The sequence below is a fragment of the Oreochromis niloticus genome, linkage group LG5 (assembly GCF_001858045.2).
Source record: "Oreochromis niloticus isolate F11D_XX linkage group LG5, O_niloticus_UMD_NMBU, whole genome shotgun sequence".
Lineage (NCBI taxonomy): Eukaryota > Metazoa > Chordata > Actinopteri > Cichliformes > Cichlidae > Oreochromis > Oreochromis niloticus.
The window spans coordinates 30,586,245-30,613,224 of record NC_031970.2 but is presented as its reverse complement, the minus strand read 5'-3'; the positions used below and the strand labels follow the sequence as shown (position 1 = coordinate 30,613,224).

Here is a 26,980-nt window from a genome sequence, read left to right as displayed (position 1 = left end):
AGTCTAATCAGCCAATAAACCGTGATTACAGATCTTTGCTTTAGTTTTCAGCTTTAATGACTTACAAATGTTGAGAGCTAAACCTCACTATATTTGATAAAAAAATATTCTGAAAGGATTTAGATTTCATAAGCTGATTTGAATCTGGAGTTGGTCTCAATAAAATGCAATCAGCCTGCAATCCAATTTTTTATTTTTTAATTTTTTGCTCAGATACGCTTTTTCCATTTGATTTGTTTTCATTTGACTTTTATTTCAAAGTATCTCTGTGATAAAGGTTTCTATCCTTTGGTTAAGCTGTTTTTACATAGCAAAACATGAAGAGGGTGAAATGCAAGATCTTGTGTTTCCAGCTGTCTCTAATGTAAGATTTTAATCACAGTTTATGCACAGCAGTAAAGATGTAGTGCTTCGCTGTACGTGACAAGTAGACACATGGCCCTATTTGCTACCAGGGGTCTATTAGCTAACAAAGACTGTAAAGCTAGACGGGGCAAATGTATGGCCACTGTTACCGGCTTCCACTGCTAGGCTGCACTTTGTTGAGCGACGAACCCATTATCGTTTTTCCTGCACTACTTGTTGAATGCCACTGGGCTTAATGTTCAGTCATGTTTCTAATCATGACAAAAAGCCCAAAGACTCATGTTGCTAAAGCAATTCCAGAGTGGGGATTAAAATTCTGCCCACTCCTGGCAGTGCAATAATGGAGACTGGGAAATAATTGACATTGATTGAGCTAATGTTCCACTCTGGTGGAGTCTGCGAAGACCAGGTGATGTAGTTTGAGCGTATAATTATGTTCTTTGCAACGTGGAGCTGGAGAAGGATTCAATAATTGAACAAAAAAATAAATAAATGTGTTTTCTCTAATCACATGGAAATTTGAAAATCAGTGCAGTGTGCATTCTTCGCCGCAGCCGTGTTTACATGTGTTCCTGTCACTTTCTCCTCACTTGATATAAATCGGGTGGAACAGTGCAACAGTAAAATTTAATTCCAGTCTCCTGAGTGGGAAATTGCTCCTGGGCCCTGAGGAGAAATTAAAGTAAATAATTGTTTCATCAATAGCATAGTCCTAGAAAATGTATTTATTAAAATAGGGTGTGTACTATAGGGTAACTTTGAATAACAGACACACAGGTGAAGGGATTCCCATTTAAGGAACCAAAAATATGGGAAAGATTGTGCTTTTCACTATTTAAATTCCATGTATTCAGAGGGGGATGCTAGGGATAGGGTGAGTTGTGTATCTGATATGCCCCATGTTGGTGTTGTTCAGGAAATCATCATAATAATGTTGGTCCAGGATCATCTTGTTGTGATGTCATAGATTTGCTATAGTATCAAGTTAGGTTTCCCATTAGCCAAATTTAGGTTACTCGTGTTCGTTTGCTAATGATAGTTTTTAAGAGCATTAGCTAAGTTCTTGGCTAATGCTAACTGAATGCTCAGACAACTTGCGATGTTGATCCTGGACCAACATTGTTATTATGATGATCCAGATATGTATTAATTTTGTTTAATTTGTGAAAATCTTTAAGAAACACTCAAATCTTTTATATTTTCTGACAATTATTTTGTGGTTCAGGCTTTAAAGGGTTAAAGGGAGCAGTCAGAAAAAGAAGAAGATGAAGAAGAAATGATATATTTTCAGTACTTGTCACACACTTCATACTCGTTTGTCCTCGCTGACAACTACTATTTATGACTAGTAGGTATCAGAAAGGTCTCATCTGGGTTTTAGTGTTAGCTGTCACACAGACAGAAGGTAGAGAATTCGCCCAGGTAACTGACAGAGTTTGATTTGAAAGTGGCCTCCTATGATGTTACACAACCCTGCAGGATGCTCTGACTGTAGGCGAGGTCATGCTGTCCAGTCTCACTCCTTTAGGCAAAAACTTGTTCGAGCAAACTAGTGCAGAAACACTCAGAGCTTAAGAGAAAGACAAAATAATGACATTATTGTTACCCGAAGCAGTTTCACAGAAATTTATGCAACAAGACTGAGAGCCCATAGGCACTCTAGTTTTTAGTTTTATTCCGAGTTTAGGCATGAGCGAGATGGCTCTATTAGTCCCAAGTTGTAACACATGGATACTCGTAAAGCATCCTTTGGCATTATGTTTGAACACAATGGATGAGCATAACTTTTCAGTCTGCAGGGTGAGTAAAACAACATGTTGTAATGCAAACCAATCTTTTCCTAAACCTAAACAGCAAGTGAAGCTACAAAGCAAAACCAAACAAGTCTTTCTATTGCGAGAAATTTCAGTTTTTGTAACTCTTTTCCCCATAAAGATGACATTTGACAACCGCCCCTGTGCTCTAACAATGGGTTTTGACACCTCAGTATATATTGATTTGATGACCATTCGAATAGTTTCCAGGTTTTTCCAAGGGTAGCTCTACTAAGCTGGATAGACAGAGATTACCCTCACTAAGTTCTGACGCACACCCACTCTTTTTGTTCTGGAAGCAGGCCTGAAATATGACAGAAACCACTGAGTTCAGAAAAGAGATACAAGGTTTATTTCTAGTAGGCGTCCAAGAGGGAAAGAGTTAAAGGAGGGCTGTTATTTCAAGGCACAGAGGCCAGAACGTTTAGCGGCTCCAGTGTCACCTGACAGAGCAGCAGAACCCACTCGCTGACATGCTCACAGAGCCAATGATTTAATTTAATAATTTAAATTACCTTTTTAAGATTGCCAGGTAAGTTTGCTACCATGTACAATTTCACGCTAATCACAGTGCCATGCAGTGCAGTATATTTAGCCGTGTAATCCGTGGCACCAGTACAAAAGTCTTAGCCTTTTCTTGAGATGCTGTAATTTTTTTTTTTTTGCTTCTTTTGTCAAAATGAACTTTAGGGTTTAAGCACTTGTGTAATTACCGTACACGGTATAGTTTTCAGTGCCGTGACTTCACATCATGTCTGGGAATTGACGTTAAAACTTCTCAGTTCAGAGCAGTACTGTTGAACTGGGCGGCCCATTTTCCTCTTCTAGCTCAATAAATACCCACAGAGGAAAGCAGTTGTTATCTGAGCCCATGGCTTTGTTCTGAAAGTCAATAGTTATTTTAGAAAAAGAGGTTATCATAATCACATCACCTAACCGCAGCCTATCTCTGCATAATAAACGGTGGCAACAGTAGCAAAGAATATAAAAAGCTCGAGATATCCTCGTTTATCCCAGTGGCGATTAAAAGACACACACCTCAAACACCAGCTCGTTTTGTTTTGAGAGGTGCACTACTGTAACAAATCGTGCTCTTGGTTCATCTGCACTCGGATGATCTGGCTTCAGCGCTGAATATACTTTGGCTTTCTTCTCCTGCTGTGCTCTCTTTGTTGTATAGCACCAGCGAGAGTGCACTGATATGCTTTTAATAACCACCTTAGTATCTCTGTTCTGTTTCAGAGGCAGAAATTATCATACCAGGAATGTGCTCCACCAGTTAATTTTAGCATTTAATTTTCCCAGTGTACAATACCGGAGCAATTGAAGTATAGAGCATCTTTGGCCTGAAAGCCCTTTCCGCTGTGTTTATGTACTCAAGCTATCGCACCACACACAGGTAGGGCCTCTCGTTGAGTGCTCTCCAACTCATACTGATTTCATGGCACGTTGGTTTGCCTTCTCCACCAGCTTAGAGCCCATCAGTTATGCACCACTGGATTTGGAGTCCACCGGTTGCCGGAACAGGTTTTAGTGCTTATTTGATTTGCATTTTAACCACACTCTCCTCAGAAAGCCTCACCTGTTCAAGGTAGATTACAGCGAATGCCGAGAGCAGGTTGGAAAGTAGGACCCTGGGGTCCAGCGGTCATTGAAAAGCAGCGTCAGGGTTGGATGCTTGCTCCTTTTTTTTTTTTCATTCTGCTTTAACTTTGTGATTAAAGCCTGATGATGTTGACAGTCCTCCCTGGAAAGCTGCAACTCTCAACAGTCAAAGAGCAACAACTAAAATTTCAACTTTTGTTTTCTTTCCTCTTTTTTTTAGATGGAAAGTTTTATTTTTAAATGTCTTTTTTTCCTTCAATTTAGGTTTTGATACAAGATGTCAAAGAACATTTTTCTTATTGAAGACTAGCCCTCTGATCTGTTTTTGTATTAAGGAAAAACTAGGAGGGAAACTGCAGCAGTAAAAAAATCAAAAGGTCTGAATCAAATGTTTCAGAGCAGATACATCAGTGAGCACACACGCTTATTGTATGGCTCTGCCTGTTTGTCAGACTGATAACCTCCAGATGTCAGCTTCAGGGCTCAGGGGCTGCAGGCTTGAAGACTGCCCCAGCAACACGAAACATGCCTGGGAGCAGAGAGGTGCCAGCTGGCCCTGCATGCCTTTGGGTTTCAGGAGCCTCCGGCACATCAGAGGCACACTAACTGACTCCTTGTTATGTGTTCAAGCGCACGTTCACACACACTGAGACACGCAAACTCACAGACAACTCACCACGCACATATGTTCATGCATTATTTTTACACAATTGCCCATGTGCGCACATGCATTGCACATTGCATTAAGGCTGGGACACACGATTCTCCATATGTGCGCACAGGCATGACTGAACTCACTATTCAGACCAAAAAAGAAAAATGTGCACCTAATGTGCACCTAGTTCCATGCAAGCCCACCGAGAGAGTGTTCCAGTTTTTCTTTGTAATTTCGGGTCTGTCAGGATGCCAGCAGCCTGTCATCTGCTATGCTGTTTGAAAATGACAGTCACATGCAGCCACTATACTGATATCATCCACAAGCAGGCTTACAATAAAGGATATCTCCCTTTGGTTGTTTGCCACTCTGCCTGACTGTCTCTCTTATTCACTTCTTCATTCCTTCCAAGGAATGTTGAGGCCCGACCGATTGGAATTCTTCAACCTTGTTATCATCAGACCTTCATCAGTAGGCAGATCGATAAAGAGTATCCATTCATTTATTGTGTTTTCTGCTGATAGCCGGGAAAGCAGATAAGGGTTTTATCATAGGAGCAGCATACCAAACTGAACATAGCTGAGGATGAACTATGGCATATGTCATAACTGTCCATATACGCCTGTATAAATATTCTCAGTCATCATCATTCCGGTTGGAGAGAGTCAGGCTTTTTTTCCGTTGCATGTTTGTCATGTTGATATGCCGGCCTATTTTCCCTTGTTTTTGTTTTTTAACAGACATTTGCTAACACACTCAGCCACAGAAACACTCTCAAATTCACAGACAGAGACTAATTCCACCTGCCTACCGTGGATGGGCCTGGCACACGCTGCCTCCACTGTGCCAGTTGGTACCTGTGAGTGTTTTGGATGAGTGAAGCTAGAATTAGAGCCATCTTATCTGGGAAACACATCTGGTCCCCTCGTTCTTCTTTCTGTCCCCTAACCATTCACCCCTGGTTGCCCCGCTTCCCCTACGTGGCGTTCCGGCTAAACCCTCAGCCCCTGCTGCCTCAGAGCCTGAGCTTGAGCTTACGGTCCAGTTCTCTGAGCTGTGAATGAGGGAAGAGTTAAAACAAAAGATGAAAAATATTCACTGTGTTTGCTCGGGTGTAGCTTACAGTCTGCCTCCCTCGCAGGGAAAGCAGATGTGCGCTGATAGGATGAACTGCCGGCCTGCGTTTGGCGTGGTAACTCGTCTGTATTTGCTCGTGCGCACACGTGCCTGTGCCACTGTGTTGTGTGTATTCCAGGTGGGATGAGCGGGAGGATTTCCACTGTGCTTCAGGTGACAGCGACACACTGCCAGTGAATGTGTGTGTGTACGCGGGGTGCAGAGACAACAATAGGATTATAGGTGGATTACAGAAATATAGCCATATTACACAGGAGGACACCATAGAGGATCCGGGGAAAAACACTCAGTCTTTTACACACCCTTCTAACCCTTATTTCACCAGGCAAGATGAGTAAGAACGCAATCTTCTCTCTGCAGCCATAGCTGGGGGAGGTCAGTGCAGTGTGGTGGGGTGTCTTTGCCCGTGCACTGCAATGTACAACTTGTCCCCACCACTGTGGTCTGTATGATGTTTGAAAGTACATCAAAAATAAGAGAACACACACTGTCTGAGAAACAGGATACTAGTCCAGAGCATAGATTTAGTTTCTACCGTATCTGTGCGGACTGTTCTCGACAACATCGAAAATAATGATAAAAAAACAAAAACAAAGAAAAAAAGTGTTTCATTATTTGATTTGATGACAGGGTTGTGTCTGGGCAAAGTGTTGCATGGGAGGACAGGGATGGGAGGAAAGCATGTCTGTCTGCAAAAATCTGTGCTGGGATGCAGACAAAGCGCAGCAGCTCTATGGACAAAACCCAGCTATGCAGCCTGGGGGGAAATCTCACTTTCTGAGGCAGAAGCTGAGGACTTGGGCAGGCTCAGGTGTCACGCCAAAGGCAGGAATTGTGATGCAGCCGCATTCATAGGAATGTTTATTTATATTTCCCAGTGCCTGCCTCCGTCACTCTCCTAAATCCTCTTGTTACATTGACACCAGGTATTTTACTTTTAGCAGAGAAAACTTTTCATTTTACAGCACTTTGTAAAGTCACCTTCCAGCCCAGCATGGCAAAAATAATATCAAATGAAAGATTACGCAAAATTATTCAGTGCAGGACATAGAATGATATGATATATTATGATATGTGTGGCATTTTCTTTTCAGATTGGCATTGAGGAAATGCTGTCAAGAGTCTGGGACTCACCACCCAGGGTTATCAAGTTCCTTCGAAAACATCAGCGAGGCTCCTCTGCCAACGGGCTGAGGCGACAGAAGCGAGACTGGGTCATCCCGCCTATTAATGTGCCTGAAAACTCCAGAGGACCTTTCCCTCATATGCTTGTCAGAGTAAGTGACAGTCTGAGTAACTTCAGCAAACAATGTGTCTTTTCCTGATGTGAAATATGTTTGATGCACCACAAACTTTTATGTAACTTTTGTATAGTTATCTTTGCAGCGAAAAGCTAAGATTGAAAGAGGAGCCAGGTAGAAGCCATGCTTTCTTTCAAACTACTTACTGAAGCAAAGAAAGAGAGAGGACTGGGGAATATTCTGTAATATCTCTTACAATCACCATGAGGCTGAGAGATTCTACATTTTGAGATTTTCTATCAAGCACACCCAGCGGGTAAAAAAGCATAGCTCTTGTCTCTGATTTAAGTCATGATGCCAGGTGATTTGTCTGCTGTGCTTCTGGGGAACACAAAAAAATAAAATATTTTTTTTTAAAAAGGGGGAAAAATACCTTCTTTGGAAATAGGGTTGTTTAAAGGAGTAAGTTTTTAGGGCTACTTGTGTTGTAAGTCAAAGAGTTGGAATATATTTACATCTAAAGTGATCACTGGGAGAAAGTTAGAGGCGGTATGTTTTTCTCACACGGGGCAGGAGGCATAGGGAGGTCAGAGAGGTAACAGAAGAAAAAGTCAAGGGAGGAGAGCAAGACCTCTGCCTCGAGGTCAGAGTGGAATAAAACTGAAAACAGTGCTGATCTGGCTTTTTGTTGACTGTGAAGACTAAGACGAGTGGCATTAAACGGAACATGAGCTGGGGTTAGGTTGTCGCAAGACAGGTTAGTTTTACCCTGCTGAAGATGTGTCATTACTATAGCAATCCTGTTCAGTACGAGAGGAATTGCAGGTTTAAACATTTGATGTATGTGTTTGGCTGAGGAGCCAATGGTGCGAAGCTACCATCTGCAGGATTGTGACCGAAAGCCTCTAAGTCAGAATCCTGCCTAGATGCAGTGATATCTCAGCACTGTGGAGCCGTTCATGACTGGGTTCGAAATGATAATGTCCCCTCTTCAATCTCACACTCACGTTTGTGGAGAACCTTGTGCTAAATAACTTGTAAACAACCTCGTAAAAGAAGGTGACTTAACCCAGAATCTACCAAATGAAAGAAACATCAAATTGCAAAATATTTTGGTCGAGCTCTTTTTGAAATGAGCAAAAATATAACTTTCTTGCTTGGTTTCAGAAGAGCAGAGCTACAGAATACTCATTTTCTCTCAGTGAGATTTCTACATCTTCTAATATAGCTTTTCCACTACTTTTTCACATCACAGTGAATCTCTTTGTGGGTTATAGATTGGCATCCATGTTGTTATTGAGTGTACAGGGAGCCCACACACTTTTTTAAGGATTGATTGTTGAAGAAGATGCAGTCAGTTTTGTTTTGTTATTGGGACGGTGTTGTGCACATTTCAGTTCTTTAGCTGTGACATGGGGATAGATACAAAACATGCAAAATTTTGCATGTAAAAAGCTGCAGGTAAAACACTGAGAATGCAAACAGTAAAGCCAAGTAAACATATTTAAACAATTTCATTTTTAAGACATTTTTACCTTTTATGATGCTGTGAGCTTTAACAGTGTTTTTATCAATTCAGCCTCCAGGCCGTTTTTCTCTGTGCATGAGCTCAGGTCTCTATAAATTAGACTTTGTGAAATGTGTGCTAATAAAGCCTTATTTGAATATGTAGCAGAACTGGCAAGTTTTTATAAACCAGGTCGGGGTCTTTGGCTGCTGCACTGATCCCCACTCTTTTACATACATGGACATCTGGATTTATTAAGGGTTTATATACAACAAGAAGCACCCAGAGAGCAAATATCCACCAAGGCAGCTCACACTCCAGGCAGTATTTACTTTTAAGGGAGCAGTATTTTATTTTCTATATATTGATTTTGTTTTCTTTGTTCTTTTTAAGTGTACTTTGAGGAGTTAGTGTGCAGTAAAACCAAATGCAAAGTACAAGCTGTTGTTATTTGCCCTGTTTAAACCTGTTTTAAATATACGTCACATAATTATAAGGGTTTGAGGAACTATTTTTTTTAATATTACTATGTGGCTATGGTGCATTTTTAGCATTAATTTCACTGTTTAGTAAAATGTGTTTAAATGTTTAGTCATAAGTAACGAGAGAAAAAAGTTTTTTTGTTTTCAACAAGAAATTTTACGTATTCAGGAACGGGGTACATGTACATCGTGTACTCAAAACGTATCCAGTGCCAACATGTTCTTGTCAGTCTAAAAACCTATGATTTAAATAGTTTTATATGGCATTATTATCACTTTGATCTTTCTCTCTTGAAGGAGAGGTCAGAGGTCAAATGTGACATGATGTTTTAAATCTTCATACGGTACTTTCTATTTGCCAACGATACACACCACATTTGTAAGAATCATAGTTTCTGAGTTTTAAGGCTTTCTGTCAAATTTTGACCAATAAATCACTCAGTTGACCTTGAAGCCCCTGGTGGATATAAGCCAAATTATAATGGATTGTTAACACGACCCCACTCTGCAGCCTTGCAAAGTTTTTTTCCATCAAAACTTTTCAAGCTGTCAAGCTTACAGACAGAATGACAAATAACACCAAAAACATAACCAAAAACATAACCTCCTCGCCGGCTGTAATAAAAGTGTTATCAGAGCCAGAATAAACAAATAAATTTGATTGGCACATGGGATGTTTTGGTAATAATGAAAAGGAAGATGTGGGTTTTGATTATCAGGCCATCGACAAACAAGCGGGCCGTGAATACACTTGTGGAAGGCATGAGTAATGCTGCTTCACGGTAATTCAGGTTATTTGAGGTTATTACAGATTTTGATCAGTGTGAGTTGTGAACAGAGAGGAGGGAGCAGACAATAACAACACGAGGAGGTACGTTTATGATCATGAAGTATCAGCTCTTGCATATCATAATGTCTGCTGTCCAATGTCTTTTCTATTCTGTGATTCAAACTGCAGCTCTGTGAAGACTTGTTGTCTTTTACCAGTTTGTCACTTTTGCTGTTGAAACTTTGAGGTCGCTTCAGGCCATTCTGGTTGAATGTTAGCTTGTGTGCTGAAGTACTTTATTCCAGTGCTGAATTCTGTCGTACGTACACTACAAATACCTCTGTCAGTGCAAACAATGACAAAAACAAAGCGCAGTTTAACCAAATAGGATTACCGAGGTTTTTCCACCACTACCCTAGACTACATAATCACATGTTGGTTGTCAAATTAATTTTTAACCCTCCAAACAGACCTTTGCTGCTGAATTTGTTATGAAGTCGAACATGAAAAGGAAACAGGGAAACGCATGGAAATGAAAAATGAAATGAAAAAGTAATTGATTTTAAAATTCAAAACTAAATTTTTACTTCTCTCACTCTGAGCACATTTTAGAAAAATAAGGCGTGTATCACCGGTCTGAAGTAATGATTCCAGTCACACATTTCTCTTTCAATAATACCAGTTTTAGTTTAAATTGTAAGCATTTTTTTCAGAGCACATTTGGTGTTATAGCCCCGGGACTCGAAAGAATTCAATTTTACTCTGCAGCTCATCTACCACTCTGTCATTCTCTGAGTAAAATGTCACAATTCTCACAATCAAAAGGAGAGAATTTGACTATACTGGTATGTAACCAGTCCCTAATACAACCAGTGCAAAACAAATAAGGAAAATCTAAAGCAAGACTCTCGTGGAGGTGTCACACTCTTGTGGCCGTCTGCTGGTTGTCTAATCTCTCCTCACTCACTGCCTCTTATCAGTCACCCACACAGAGATGCAGCTTTTACTACCATTTCCGACACACACAAACATGCACACACACACACACTAACACACACAAAGTCCCTTACGCCCATTTGTACAGTAAGGCTTACACTTTGGGATTACGGAAATCGCCTTTCACAGGCGTGTCAGCTAGCATGGAAGCGCTCAGCCTCACACATAAACACACAGAACGGGGTCGTGAAGTGTCACAGGAGGACCCAAATTGTGCTGCCCTGCTGGAGAAATGGACCCTCTTTTATCCCCTTTTCTTGTTGGATTTAGGCTTTTCTGCATACTTGTGACCGCGTCAGTGCTGAGGTGCTGAGGCTTACATACACTGCAGCACAGTATAGACGTGTCTTATCCCTCGGCCGGAGCGGAATGCAGTGCACCATAAGGGATGCGACTCTGTTGGTCTGTGTGCTTGTCTGTCCCCGGCTCTCTCTGCAACATATTTCTTCATTCTGACAGGCTGCCGAGGAAAGGAGCAGGGGGAAACCGTGCTTTATCTCGCTGGTCTCAGAAGTAGCCAAGAACAACCTTTAAAGCTCTCACACTTGATTTCAGGACACACTTGCTCTCTTTGAGCTTTGTCCTCTCGCGTTTCTACACTTAAGCTCTCACGTAAAGCTTCATCGGGCTTGGAAAGACCAATTAACCATTGGTGTGTAATTACAACTTTGCAGATATCAAATGATGCAAATAACATATCTGAAGGAGTGTGGGTATTTTTATTTATATATTCATTTACTTTGATTTAGTGAGAGTGACAAAGTCATAGCTCCTTGACACGGAGTATAATTATTAGCACTAGGACGGAGATATCAAACTCATTTTACATTGTGGGTCACATGCAACCTACTTTGATCTTAAGTGGGCAGTGTAAAGAAATTAATGTAACTAAAGGAAGTGCGATTCAGCAGGCTGTCTCAGATTTTGTACATGATAAAGTAATTATGCTGTAGTAAACAAAAGCAATCTGTCAGCATGACAGATTAGGTTTAACTGTAAAATATACATGTGTTAACGATGTATTTAGCTATCAGTTACATTGGTTTAATATACATGCAAATGGCCACAGAGAGGCCTTAATCATTAGAAAAAACTTCAAAATACAGTTAAAATTTATGCCATCAGTCCAGCAGGCCAGATTGGAGTCTTTGCTGGGCCGATTTTGGGCCCCGGGCCTTATTTTTGACACCCCTGCACTAGGATATGTGGTTAGTGCCAGTTAATCATAATTTATAGTCCATCTGTATACACGTTTCCATTCTGACAAAGGGAGGAGGGGGGGTTACCCACTCTTATGCGGCCCTCCAAGACCCTGACTGCTCTGTCGTTGAATGCAGATGACGTAAGTGCCTGCCGAATGTTAATTGGTTGACAAGTGAGCCGGAATAGAGCAGGGAGCAACACTGAAGCTCACCAGGAATGGGAGGACCACGATCAAAAACTTCAAAAATAAAATATACAGCATGAAAAGCACACAGTGGCTACAGTGGACACGTTTCATTGTGTTTACTACTCTGTTTCTCTTCAGCAGTTTTTATGTCACTGTATAACTTTACTCTTCTCTGCGACTTGCTGACAGACCAACAACAGCACAAGCAAGAGAGGCCCACAGACCAGTCTTACTTGTACCACATACTTTGTATACTGCCTTGATCTGGCAACAAAGCTCTCTGCAGGCAGGCGGGCAGTCCTCGGACTGGAGCGGACAGTGAACGTGCTACCTCTGCAGGATCATAAATTCTGCCTTAGACTGCTTTAGATCCAGTCCCTGCTAGTTTAAATCTTAATAAATATTTAGAAAGAATTCATTATAGCAGACGTACATCAAGCTGGGACGTGCTACATTTACATCCAAGCTAAACAGAAATGTATTCTTCAAAATCATCAAAATAAATCAACATAAATTAGCAGTTCCTTCTGTAAGTGCTGAGCAGCATTGTTTTTCAGGTATCCATGCTATTGTAAACCACACCATGCAGGTGCTTGCTAAAAATATGACAATGGAAACTCCTGCTGGTGGTCTGTCTCCGTATGTTAGGCCTGTGACACACTGGCGATCTGTCCAGAGTATACCCCACCTCTCGCCCTATGGTAGCTGGGGTAGGCTCCAGCCCCCCCACGACCCTGATAAGGATAAGTGGAAGAGCATGGATGGATGGACGAATGGATTTAGTCTTACTTAGTTAATCATCAATCATTCATACATACACTCATTAGTTATTCATGTTGTGTTTCATATCATTCTCACATTGCCAACACCATCGCACTGTTAAAGGTTTGATTGCAATATCCTGGTTCAGTTGCTCAGAGCCAATTTTTCTTCATTGAAACAAATGGAAATGGCTCTCTCTGTTTCTCTGTCTCCCTCGCTCGCTCGCAGACACCAGTGGAGTAGAGGAGCTCCATTCTACTGCAGGCCATATTTACCTTGACGTGTGTGTTTCAGTCATGAAGAACTTCAAGTGGTGCAGCTTTCATGGCATTGATTTACCATTGTGTTCAAATGGAATATGCTTCAAAGCTTTCGCTGTCAAATTATTTGACATGACAGATGTAAGTGCAGTGGAAATGGAGAGGTTGAAAAACAGCTTGAGTTAAATGGATACTAAGGTAGATAGCAAGAATTACTCCCTTTTTTTGGAGGAACTGAATAGCGGGGAGGATGGTAGATGGAAAAGGGAGAATGGGGGACAGGCTGAGATTGGAACAAAAAAGAAGAAAAGAAAAAAATGGAAAGTCTTTCGAGAGTGCTGTAAATCTGCGGGGTGAGAGAGGCCAACATTAGTTTCAGGCCATTTGTGGCATTCTCATCTCAACCGTCTCCTGCAGCACCTACACTGGGGCCAATGAGGCAAAACTGATGGAAAGCAGTCTGAATATAGGAGAGAAAAAAATCCCCTTTTCATTTAACCAGGCTGCAAATATTGGCTTCCTCCCTGACCCATGGTTAGAACAATGAGTTGGAAATAATTGGGCCGAGTGTGGACAGTTATTTTTAAGTGTGATTGCACAAGCCAAGAGAAAAGATGAAGGAAAAATGTCTGTATTTGCTGTTTCTGTTATGGCGCATTATTATATACCATTTATTATTGCACTAAATTCACTGTAATGATACGTTTATTACATCTTCTTATCATACGGCAACATTTGAAAGTAAAATTAAGATCTTGTCTAAACCAGCTTCTCAGTAAGATTTAGTTTATGTTTTTTAATAACTCACTCATATATTCTAATATAATATATATTGTAATATAGCATAGTATCATAAGTGTCACAGACTGAATAACTGCAGCAGGATCTTATCAAAAGCAAACAAATGTTATGTGTGCCAACCACTTCAACATCCGAGTGACCTTTACTTTTAAAACCAAAGGAATGTCTGCTTTTTAATGGTATTTTTTTAAACTAAAATCTGTGTGTGTTTATGTGTTTATATTTTATGTGCAGGGGAGAGAGTTAGCTCATTTGTAATGACACTGTAATGTCTGTACAGTTGTTTGCTCAGTACCCAAAATGAAAACACGGTGGTGTATTTACAACCTTGCATTGCTCGGTGTATTTCATTACAGCTCATAATGAGTTTGTAATATGATTTTTGGATGCGCTTGTGTTGTCTGCAGTTTTATTGCATCTCTTGTGCATTGAAATACATTGTGTCTACTTTGTGTGTCTACTTTGTGTGTGCATACACCGTGTGTATACACCATTGTGTGTGTCAGTATCCCTGTATCCAGCTTTTGGCTGTTTGCGTTAGCGGGACAAAAGGCACCTCTGTATATTAAATTATTCAAAAGCTGGTTTATCTAAATTTAACACTTGGCAGAAATCCTCACCTCCCCAAAAAGTTTGCACACTGATTACTTATTCCCTGCAGCCCACTTTCTAGATGGAAATCACTTGTACTTGCATCCATTCACTTCTCTGCTGCTGTCCGTGCTGATGGTGGGAGCTTTTAAGGATAATGTAGGAAACCAACTTTAAGGCACACTTTTCAAATTACCTACTTCTCAAACCTCAAACACATCAGGATTTACAAAAGTATTGTATATTCAACAACAGCCATGGTGAAAAAAAAGTGCACCCTCTTTTAATTCTAAGGTTTTATGCATAAGGACAAAAATAATGATAATAATAATAATGATGATGTGGTTCTCATCCGGTTTTAAAATTTACACGGTGTTATTATTTGTTTAACAAGAACTCAAAATGCAGAAGCAGTACATGAAGTATATCTCATGATTCAGTAGCTTGTAGAGCCACTTTAAGAAGCAAAGCCTTAAAATATGAAAAAAATCATTTTCAGAATGACATATCAGTCTCACTGGTGCTTCTGTGCTTTGAGTTTGCAGGCATTTGTTTATTCAGAGCTCTCTCGTGATCCTGATCGCAGCATCGAGCTGAGGTCGAGATTTTTCAGTAGGCTGTTGCAACACCTTGATTTTTTTCTTCTACATTTACTGCAAATGTGCTGGTGTGCTTGGGATCACGTTCATGTTGCAAAACCAAGCTTTAGCTGTTGTACAGATGATCTTGCTTGATTCTAGAGTACTTTGGTATACAGAGGAGTTCTTGGTGGACTCAATGACTACAAGGTGCCCGTGGCTGTAAAACAAGCTCAAATCATCACCCCTCCACCACATGCATGGTTGCTGGTATGATATGCTGAGATGCTGTGGTTATTTTTTACAGTGTTTCTGATCATTATACAGTCTAACCTTGGAGTAAATTTGCTGGGACATCCACTCCTGGGAAGATTGGCAGCTGTTTTGAATGTTTTCCATTTGTGAATAATCTTTCTCAGTGTGGAATGATGGACTTGGAAATGGCCTTATAAGCCTTTCCAGATTGATGAGCAGCAGCAATTGCCTCTCACGATCATTGCTAAAGTCTTACCTCCTTGGCATCGTGTTAACATACACATGAACACTTCAGACCAGCAAACTGAGAAAACATCTGCTTTTATAGAGTCGGTCACAGTTAATGAGCCAAATAATCAAGTGCATTGGTTTGGCAGCTATTTCCCTATTAATTCCTCAGGAAGTGGTAACGGGGTACTTAATTTTTTCATACCTCACATCTGCATTTCGTCATCATTTTGTTCAAAAACATGAAGTGTTGTTTTTCACCTGAGGTGTTTTCAACTCAATTTTAAGATCTAACAAGAATCAGATGTTCTGGTGACATAAAATCAGCTGGTTTCAGCTGATTGGCGAGGAGTCATATCTCATATGAACTTCAGTTCTTGAATAGACTATGACTATAATTTATATCTATTTCTTTATTTACACTGTTAGCGCCTCTTATGGGGACAGTGCTAACAAGAGTTGTCAGCTGACTCCAGGTTGCACTAATGAGGTGAAAAAGAAATTAATATCCGGAGAGATTTCTACTCGTCTCAGACATGGAGCATTTTTGAGTTTTACTGTGAGATTGCATAAATGTAGAGCCTAATTGGATTAAGCTCTTTAAGTGCTGCAGTGGTTCGATTTTGCAGTTTCCTACAGAGTGCTTCCTGAGTCCCAGTCATCACATTATCTGTCCAAATTATTACCCCACAGCAGTCGGCTGTGTAACATTTTTATATAATTTAATTACAATTGAATGGAACAACAAACATCACAGCATTATCCTGTAAGTGTAAAGGTGAGGTCAAAGATTTGAAATGTCTCCAGTCTTGTTTTCTCGAGCTGTTTCTGTTGGTGATAAAAACTCACTTCAGTTTTTAGCTTCAAGGGGCAGAGTTTGTTGACATGTCTCTTTGGTTTAAATCAGGACATCGCTCACTCTCTTCTCCCCTGACACAATTCCTCAGATTGCGTCCCAGAATCCCAGAGTTTCTTGGTGCTGAATCATCCATAATGATAACACACAGTTTCCAGAAATAAAGTTCCCTTAAATGTAGTTCTGCATACTTTACCTTTTCCTAATGGGGAAGTGCTGTCTAACCCAGCTTCTCCAAAAGATCTGCCAAAACAGCTCGCTTGTTTCCATCTTCGTAGAGTATAGGTCCTCCCTTTGGAGCTGTCCTGAAAGTATGATGCACTTTTCAGCTCTGGCAGATGATTAAATTTTAGAGGCCTTAGACTGTTTGCGTCATTTGATCCTGTTCCTTCTTGGCCTCATTACTGCTTCCTGCTCTTGGAACAACTCTTTCATGAGTGTTCAGCTCATAATGTAACTTTTAAAAGTTTAGGACTAGAAATCTTTGTCATGAAATGATGCATGCTACGGAAGAATGTTGCAGCTTTGCTTTCTTCTAGGTGCTTTCACATGGAAAATCATTGTCTGTGATTTAGAAGTGGCCACATATAAATAGATAAATATCCAATAAAAGAAACTGTAATGCTTCTTTAATCAATATTTATATGGGCAGTGGAATACATTGCTTCTGTAATTGGGTTAACCCACCGAGAATTACCACCCAAAGCCTCAGTTCCACTCAGCTCTGCAGAGCATTTTAGCATCCTGTTTTATAGCCTGCATCTTTAATGTTTACATTTTCTCTCACCAGTCTCATAAACCTTGTTTCAAGCTAGAACCAGACACCAGAACACCAGGCAGTCAGCATTACCTGCTGGCTAGATTTGCCCGCTAAAGAGGCAGATGAGAGGAAACATCACAGCTTCATCCTTTTTTCTTTGGGTGCACACAATCACCACTGAATAGTATTTGAAATAGCCGTAGATTTTTGGTGCGAGGACAGTTCAGTCAAGTCGCTCCTGCCTTTGTGAGATTCAGGAAACGCAATCTCCGACATGATAAGTGCAGAGAATTTGTGTACAAAGGAAAATTGTGCACAGGCGGCTTTTGTTTGTCGCTCTGTGCCTGTGTCTGAAGATGCGTGTCTGTCCCTCTGCATTGTCCGTGTGTTTGAGTGAAAGTGTGTGTCTGTCATTCTCAGCATCCCCAGTCGGACAATTAGAAGGTGACAGTCCCATTAGAGCTGGCCCGCTAGTACAAAGGCTGAGTGCTGTTGTGAGTGACACAGAGCTCAGCCTCTCACTAAATAACTGTCAGTCTGCCCTCGTCCACTCTGACCCCTCTGGCAGCCTCCCTCTGAGCCACTTGAACTCCCCTCTGGGCGCTCATTGGCAGCCTTGGCAGCTCCCTGAGCCAAGCGTGGCCCTCCTTTCAAGGCAGGCCTCTAACTGATTGGTTGGACGCTGCTAGCCTTAGGCGTGCCAGAACGGCTTTCAACTGGCCTCAGGGTGCTGCTGATTGGCTAGGCTGTCACGGACGCAGGTCTCCTGTGGGAGCATGTGGCAGCAGCTTGGGTTTATGGGATGCAATTTGACAGAGGAGGTAGATGGAGAGGAAAAGTGCAAGAGCAGCAAATAGCTCCCTGCTCCTCCCTCCCTCCATCTGTAGCTCTGTCTGCTATCTTACATCTCTTTGCTGTTTGTTCTGCTCCTTCCCTTTAGTCAGCCTTCCAGCAGCCAGTCATGTCTTCACTTATAATTATCTTTGTGGCAAATTTCTCTTTGCTCGGAAGACCTATAATACGCTTTACCTATCATCCTTATTTTGAAAAAGCCTAGCGTAGAGTAGGAGACTATCGCTTTTTAACGAGTTAAATCTCTCTGGGGGTCTGCGGTCTGCTTGGGGTGGGGGTGGGGTGAGACAAGTACGTCAACCTCTCCGCCTGTTTCATTCCTATTGCAGAATTTCTTTCTAAGGGAGACAGAATAGTTGTATTTGCTCTGTTCTTCTCCCACGCTGCGAATCAGGGAATTAATGCCATTGTTAATGCAGAGAGACCACTGGTACATTTCAACAGGATTCTCGCCTCTTGCAGAGCTCATCTAAATTGCCTGGCTAATGCTGTAATTGGGTTTGTGAGTCACTTCTTAACTTCCATTAATATTTGTTCTCCCTCTAATTGCCCCTTTTTCCTATCCTACATTTCATTCCTCGGTCTGGCTAATGGTCTGAGGTGGAGGCAGTGATGTGCGCGCGAGTGTGTGCGCTTGACAGAACATCTAATCTATTTTTGAGCAGGTACATGATGCTAAAGCTGTGGGACTTCTTTCTCTTCACTGGTTAATGATGAATGGCATGCAGGACGGTTATGGAGGATATTGGAGTTTAAGAGGAAGATGTCAGAAAAGTTCACACTCCAAATTTGTGGAACCACCCCCAGATTCATGATCCAAGTATACTAAGGATGAGAAATATCTTTCCTCCAAAGACTTTCCTATCTTAAGGAAAAAGAAAAAAACACTGTTTGAAGGTTGTTTATTGGATATGCTGCCGGCATTCTGAATGCTTTCTGCTTTTCATTAAAAGACATGTTCCTTGACGATGCCTCTGCCTTCTCAGAGATTTTCTTCTAAGCTTTCCCCCGCTCTTATCACACTCACCTCTAACTGGATTGTCTTTTCCTCTTATACATCACATTAAAGAAAAAGTTCCTCTGGAGGGAAAAAACATCACCCCCAAAAGGCTTTAGCTTTGTTTTCTTAAATTGTCAAGAAAGAAAAAAAAACTGACTCTATTATCTTTAAATCCAAATCTCTCACAGAAGCGTTACCTCAGGAAACCTTAAGAATTCAAAGGACTCAATTCAATTGACTGTATTAGAAAGTGAAAAAAGACCAGTGCCAGTACCGGAGCAGACGAACCTTTCTCAGGTGGCAACCTGGCTCGTTTGTATTGATGGGACTCTCACTGCTTCCTTCCCGCTGGGAGCAATGGGAGAATGGGGCACATGGGGCTGAGAGGCAGAAAGAGACAGACAAACTAATACGCAGCACAAATACAGACTGCACTTCAAATGAAAGGAAGGATGTGTAAGGCAAAAAAAGAGACCATATTCCAAAGCTGTAGGAGCTTAGTTCATTTCCTATTCAGTTTCCGATCCATAATGGACTAGCCTGCCTTTGTGCTGTTCTTTATGAGTATAAGGGATAACTGTGTGCGACGGTGGCTGTCAGTGGCTCTCGCTTGAGAGATATTAAACCTGAGCTCTCTGCAGCTTTCCACTCACAGGGCGCCTATGTGACTATTTTTAAAATCATCTGCACCATTCCCTTCTCATGACGCCACTTAACTGACAGGTTTTACCCCATTTGTCGCCACTCTCGCGCGCGCAAGGCTGTTATTGTATTCCGCAGGAAGAAAAGTTGGGAGGCTGGCAAAAACTTGAGGTCCTACATTCTCTCTAATTGGAAATTTTGTTTCCATTTTGTCAGCCCATGTTTCCATTTCTTTCATCCTCCACTTTCTTATTCCCTCCTATGTCATTTTGTTGGATGTTTGTGTGGATGGCCTATCACACTATTTGAATTCCTCTTCCCCATCAAAAGCAGGGTACATCAGCTTTGAAGAGTGACAAGCACACAGCAGGAGGGATCAAAGCAATGCAAAACTGAAATTTAAGAGGAAGTTAAAAAGCATGTAGTTTTGCCATTTCCCTCATGTTCAACAAAGAGAAAACAGATACTGTATAACAGCAGGAAAAGATGAGACATTATCAAACACAGCGATTTTCAAGGATGCCTGTGTAGTTCTCAGATGCACAGATGCTTTTGATAACGCCGTTTAACATAGCAATTCGCCCGTTCGCAGAAACGCAGGTTGCGAACCATTCCAGCGCCCCTGTGAGTGCAAAGGTTTGTTGTCAGATCGGAATACTTTAACCCAAGCGGTGACACCAAAGTCAGACTGCTTAAGATAAGAAAATCAATTGTCTTTTCCAGCGTGGCAGTGTCATTTTCTTTCCTTAAAACCACTCAGTGAGGTGCCACACATGCAATGAATCTGCTATGAAAGTGTAAAAAAAAAAGGGAAAGGGAAACAAATCAAAGGATATTTTAAAAGAAATTAAATTGCTTGCCAGCAATTCCCCAAGTCAATGGGCAGCAGTGTAAAAAGGCGCAGTAAATACAAATGAGACATATGAGCTTGCAGCTGAACCCACCACATATTCGCACTACTACTTCAGGGAAATGTGAACTAAGCAGCAACGCCATCAGTGAACAAATTAGATCTAATTATCTCTTAAAACCTGGCTGAAAATGCCTGAAATCTTATGATTGATTCCCATTTATGCTGAATCCATCAGCTCCTTAAAACCCAGCACCAGTCTACACTATTTCAATTATAGACGACAAAACTATATCGTTATGCCCTGTGTGCACATATGTGCCTATGTACAACTCTGGCCACAAACTGAGACTAAAAGCAATGACGACTTGTCACTATATACCTACGAGGCATGAAGACAGTAAGTAGGTTCTATTAAAGGAATCCTGATATTTGGCAGATGTTGTCTTAACCGTGTTTGACAGCTCAGTCATAGCATGTCTGTGCCCTGAGTGGTTGGCATCATCTCCCCCCATAATGCATCTCAGCATGGAAATGTCATTACTTTGGCTGTTCCTGCATTTAACTACTTCATATTAACCATCCTTCAAACTTACAGACTTTATACCAAACTCTAATAACTGCTGTGCAGTAGGTGTTTTCATATTTGACTTTTGGTGGCATCGGTGACATTTACTCCTACCAAACAATATAAATAGACGACACTGACATGTTTACCACTAAGCACAGAATATTAAATGTGTCTGCGTTGGGTAGGGATCAAGAGAGAGAACTGGAGCGCAAGCCCCATAGATAAGAGAGTTAAATATAAAAAATTAATTTAACGCAGCTGTAGCATAGACAAAAGAGATGAAACTAATCATAGGCAGTCACAAAAATAAGATTCAAGGGGGGAAAACAACGATGCATAATTTAGAGTGCATTTGATCGTTACCTAGATACAGCAACATCAGATGCCCAACACAAGAGGGAAATTTAGATGTTTTTCAGTCTTATTGTCACTGCTGAATCAATTTATTAATTATGAGTCATGGTAAGTTTTTATTTTAGAGACACAGAGTCAAGAAATACAGAGTCTGTAATTCCTTATATATATGTACACACACACAGACACATAGATACAGATATATGTCTGTGTTAGCATTATTCAGACCTTCAGATCCGTCTGTTGACCTTGAAGGAGAGGTCAAAGGTCATATGTGACATGATATTTTGTCAACTATATGTTGACAATCCACACCAGGCTTGTACTATGAGATTAGGATGCTGTAGCTCAGGAGGAAGCACGGGTTATCTTCTAATTGGAAGGTTGGTGGTTCAATCCATTCTGCATACCAGAGTGGGCAAAAAACTGAACCCCAAGTTGCTCTCCAGTGTGAATCTTAGAAAGAAAAGCATTTAGGCATAGAAAAAAGTGCTATGCTAACTGAGGTAAGTTGTAGGAAGTGAAACCCTCAAGGAGATTAGAAAAGAACCAGTCCATTTATAAGTTATAAAGACTTTATGTCAATGTCCAACGAATAAATCATTAAGTTGAACTTGAACATCTTGCTGCATCTATGCCAAAATATAATGGATCGTTTACATGACTCCACTCTACACCCCTACAAAGAAGTGATTGAAAACATCTAGTGCTGTCATGTTTACAGACAGAGTTATGATATGCACGCAAGCACTACCAAAAACGTAACCTCCTTGGAGGATGTAATTACACAGTGCTAAACACATAACTAGTCACCTGGCTTAGCTATTGTGTTGTAGCTCATTGCACAAAAGCTTATTTGGGGGAGTAGATCTGGAGCCGACCAAGCAAGCTGCCTATTTAGCTCTGAATGCCAGTCTGTTTACACGTGAACATTATTTGCTATTCGTTCAGACATATGTGATAGAAGTAAGAATGCAACGACTGGTTATTATGAATGAGCTCTGATCTGATGTGGAGGCAGTGATGAGCAAGCTTGAAGTGTTAGCGCTGATTTTTCTAGCGCTTCTTCTTAAATCAGTAATTTTTAAAATAACTTTATTGATTCCAAATTCATTCTGGTTTGGTCTTTCCAAACCACTACAGCAGAGGTAAGATGAGTAGCATTAATTCAACCGCCCACTGTATGTTCACTGTATGTGTGGGACATTAGCACGAGTACAGGGTATGCTTTTTGGACAAGCATTTGCTCAATTAAAAAAGTGATCATTAGTGGCAAACAGCACGCACCATTGTCCTCTTAATAATAGTATATTAATAGGAGAGTGTTTTTTAAGCCTCCCTAACCTGTGGGGGGCCCTTTAATGTGCCCAGAAGGCAAAGCGAGGTGACTGAGCCCAGAGCAATAAAATATAGAGCGAGCCTGGAATGTGTGAAACCAAAGGATTACAACACAGGCCTGAAAGCATGGATGAGACATAAAAGAGGCCATCAAAGCGTGTAAACCACAGATTCCCATTATTGTGTGACATTAGCCCATGGCACACATAACCCTTAATGATCCCATGGGTGCCTGCAGCACACTGTCCTAATGACTTCCTGGTTAAAGGATAGTTGTTTCCTGGGAAAGAGAAGAATAGCTGCACGCGTGCTTGTCCCTTGTACAGCAAAATCCGGCTGTGTTCATTTTGCAGCATTGCTAGAAATAAGTTAGACTCGGAGTAAATAGATGAAACACAGAGTGCCATCAAATAAACACCAAATTAGTCCCTGTTTATGTCGGCATCAAACTACTTATGCAGATAGGGCGATCATACAGGGTTGGATCAATTAAAGGAGATTTGGACAGACTGAAACTTCACAGTGCGCTAATTAGGCAGCCAGCCGCTATGCTAAATAAATGGAAATGTATTCCTTTCCGTTTCTTTTCTTCTATGTGTTTGCGTGCCTTGTGTCACCCCAAGGAGTTTAAGCAGAACGCTAATTCTTCATCTAATTTTCTCCAACTCCCATTGCTTTCGCTCTCTGTGTCTCTCTGCCTCCATCCCTCTCCATCTTTCTTCTCACGCTGATAGCTTGTCTCACAGGATCCTAGCAGTTGTCAGTAATCAAGGAAATCACTCTCAAAGAGCTACAAATAGGTCACTTATCTGATGTCTGGTCTGATCTGACTGAGACAGACAGCCAGTTAAGTCCCTTGCATCTGCCTCTCCCTGCTATTTTAAGTGTGATTAGTAGCCATTCTATCTGCTAGGAGGAACTGAAATAACAAGGAGAATTAAAGATGGGGATAGATAGACACTGAGCGAGAAAGCAAGAGGAGGACAGAAATCCCTGCTTTCATCATTAGCATGCTATTCAAATGGCTCAATTGAGCAGTTGTCACTCATGGGATTCCCGGGGCTCCGAGAAGCCGCGCTTCTTCATTTATTCAATTTATTGATATAAAGACTCTTCATTAAGAGACACCAACAAATATGACATCTGGTCTCATGTGGCCTTGATGTGGAATTTTAAGAAGGCGTAAGAGCAAAAGGCCGCATGATGTGTAAGAGTTCCTTTGTCTCCTCTTGGGGCTATTATACTGAATTGCCAACTGCACTCTCTGAGCTTTGAAGTTCCGCCGAAGAAACAGATTGCTCGCAAACACACACTGTCGGCAAGTAAACGTGCACAAGTCCGCATGCAGACTCACAGACCCGTGGCAGGTGAAAATTTCATGATTCCCTTATGACGGCCTTGTGAATTATTGAACTGAGCTGGTCCTTTTGATCCACGCATTGGTGCACACAGAGAGAATCTCTTACCTGTCAAACACTTCACTAAACTCACATACATGACTACAAGCTGCTTCTTATCCACCCAGGAAATGTCTATGCAAAAAAAAAAGAGAAAAAAGCCGATTCGGGGTGGTAAATTTTTCTTTTTCCTCTTCTTCTTCTTTCTGGCTGTCCCTGCAGCTTGAGCAGATGTTTGTTGTTTGCGAGTGTGTGTATTTCTTCTGGTTTTGAGCACAGAGTCCTTAACGTGTTTGTCTCCTTCACAGATAAGACAGAGGATTTCACAGGCACGTTCTCATTACTGAAATGCATAATGCGTCTGATCTGCGCCGCATTATCTGTCTGTTATCCAAACAAATGACACTGATGATGAGGGTGAATGATCAAATTATGTTATTGTTTATGCCATAATTTCATCCTGCTTTGATTGGCAGATAGTGGGTGTTGTGAATAATAAATGCAATTAGTCCTACAGTATCTTCGTGCTCCAGTGATTAAATGCCAAATGGAACCGCCTAAGTGCACAGATTGATAGAATTTTTACAATATTGTACATTACACCTGAACCTGCAGCATCCACAAATGGATCCTGTGTGAAGCGAGCTCAGGAAATGAAAATTGTGAAAGCTACAGAGGAGCGCTGCACCGTGGGTGTGGGAGCACCACGTTCGAAATTAAGAGAGAGGGTATCATGTTCAAACAGAGAAATGTTTTATGCAGCAGCCACCGTCACCACTGAACGGATGAAGTAATTTCATTTTCATGCATGATCTGCAGCCCCACAGACCAGGAAAATTGCATAGGAGGGGGAAGAGAAAGATAGAGAGAAAAAAGAGTCAAGCCTTCCCTTTTCTTCATTTCTCCATTATTCCCTCTGACTTGTAACCATAGTGATGGTTCAGTCCCAATAAGGGAGAAAAAAAACCCCGGAAACCCGGCGTTGTGTTTAGAACGTGAGTTTGAAGTCAGAGGAAAGATTATTTGATTACCGCTGCAGAGCTAAAACACCAGCACCGAATTTAATTGGCAGCTATCCCGATTATTGATTGATTCTCTCACTCCGCACCTCCCATAAACCCTCTTCCTTCTACACTCACTAAAGTCTCACTATGGTCACTCAAAGCCTGCATCATCTTAAACACGTCCGCGTACGCACTGCACTCTCTTGCATTGCTGACATTTTTGGAAGTATTTGTACTTTTTCTCTGTTTTACTCTTTTAATATATATTATTTGAATAAAGCGTTGCAGTTTTTTTCACTACAGTTAATGATTTTCTGTTTTTCTCTGTTTCTCTACAATAAAACTTGCATATGCAAACTTATCACAATCATATATAATATATTAAATTAAATGAACAAATTATTGGGCCATTTATAATACTTTCAGGAATTTAATGAATAAAATGGTTAATTAATTAATTGTTAAACACTTTTAATCAGTTTTGTCAGTTGTAGCTTTGCAACCTATAATCAGCAGTGTGGCCACTTAACTTAAGCCTACCCATAATCCCTGTAAAATCCCTGTAAAAAGTCAAGGTGTGCTAGTTATTGACTATTGTAATCAGTCGTTTGCACCGATTTGAGACAATCAAGATGTTTAGCCTCTTATCTCTCACCCAGTACTACCAAGCAAGCATCCAGTTACCTGAAAGTTATTGTACAACATGACAACAACCGCAAACATACAAAAATCTTTAAAAAAACAAAAAACAAAACAAAACCCCGAAAAACATCATTTTGCTATGTTTCACATTAATAACGGTTTGGGGTTTTTTGTTGTGATTTCTTATTTAGTTTAACCACTTTACTCCCATAAAGTTATTTTAAAAAATACAGAGAAATTGGCTGGAAAGGATGTAATTTCATAAACGTCAGTGGTAATTCTTTATGATTACTAGCTGATTTTTGTTGTGATGTGCAGTAGTTAAATGGAAACAAGCTTCTTCCTCCTGCTCCCTTACTCACCACAGCAGGTAGCACAATGTGTTGGATTTAACAGGTTTTTACACCAGATGTAGTTCCTGACAGGTCGCTCTGAGGGGTTCGGATCTCCTGCAGGGATCTGTTGCTTGTTTAGTAAATGTGGAAGATTCTACACTACAGAGACACACCAGTAATCAAGTGAAAACCAAGTGGGCTGTTTTTTAACATCTTTTGTTAATGTGAGATAGCAAATGTCCATCCCTGATAGAATTGTCCTTTTCAAATAAAAAGTATGAATTATCTATATAAGTAGTATTTAACTGTACTTTAGGGTTAGTATCTGTAATCAGTATTTGTCCACAGACAGCCAAGCCTGTCTATACTACTAGAAGTTGTAACTGCAAACATACAACAAGAGAGAAAGGTGTAGTATGATTACAGAGTTATAAATATTTTATTTTGAAAGTTAGGTAGTCCAGGCCCAAGCTGGCTGGATTGCTGTTGATCTGGTTTTCGAGGTCATTCATCATTTATCTGTGAGACTTGTCCTGCAGATGCACAGAAAATCCACAGTCTTGGTTTGCTGCTGGCAATGGTAGACCTTGTTCTGCTTCCTGGGAGATCGCTTGCAGCAATCTACCATTACCAGCTGCAGTTCAGTATGGCGGAGTCTGGGGACCCATCAGGAATCTTTTGATGGCTTGGCCTCTGGGGGCGGTGGTCAGTTCTCGGGATTTCCAGTGTTGATATGTGAAAAAGTGGAGAAAAAAAGTCTATGTTTTTTTGTTTTGTTTAACCTAAAACAGCTAATAAAAAGCAAAATTCAAACTCAGAGAAAAATGGATTACCAGTGGTGTGGCTTTTCAGTGCTAGAGATACTATCTCACAGGAAGTGGTGTTATACTACCTCCTTTTTCTTTGCCTGTGACTAAATGTGTAAAAGTTGAAATGAGAAGA

The 26,980-nt window shown here is 40.9% G+C and overlaps 1 protein-coding gene across 2 annotated transcripts in view; it reads left to right on the top strand.

Moving 5' to 3' along the window:
- cdh4 (cadherin 4, type 1, R-cadherin (retinal)) overlaps window positions 1-26,980 on the top strand; it is a 207,712-nt gene that overhangs the window by 135,231 nt on the left and 45,501 nt on the right. For both annotated transcript variants that reach the window (XM_013269909.2, XM_005450214.3), the window contains exon 5: window positions 6,672-6,854. In XM_013269909.2, the coding sequence (XP_013125363.1) occupies window positions 6,672-6,854 (183 nt within the window). The remainder of the gene's footprint in view (window positions 1-6,671; window positions 6,855-26,980) is intronic.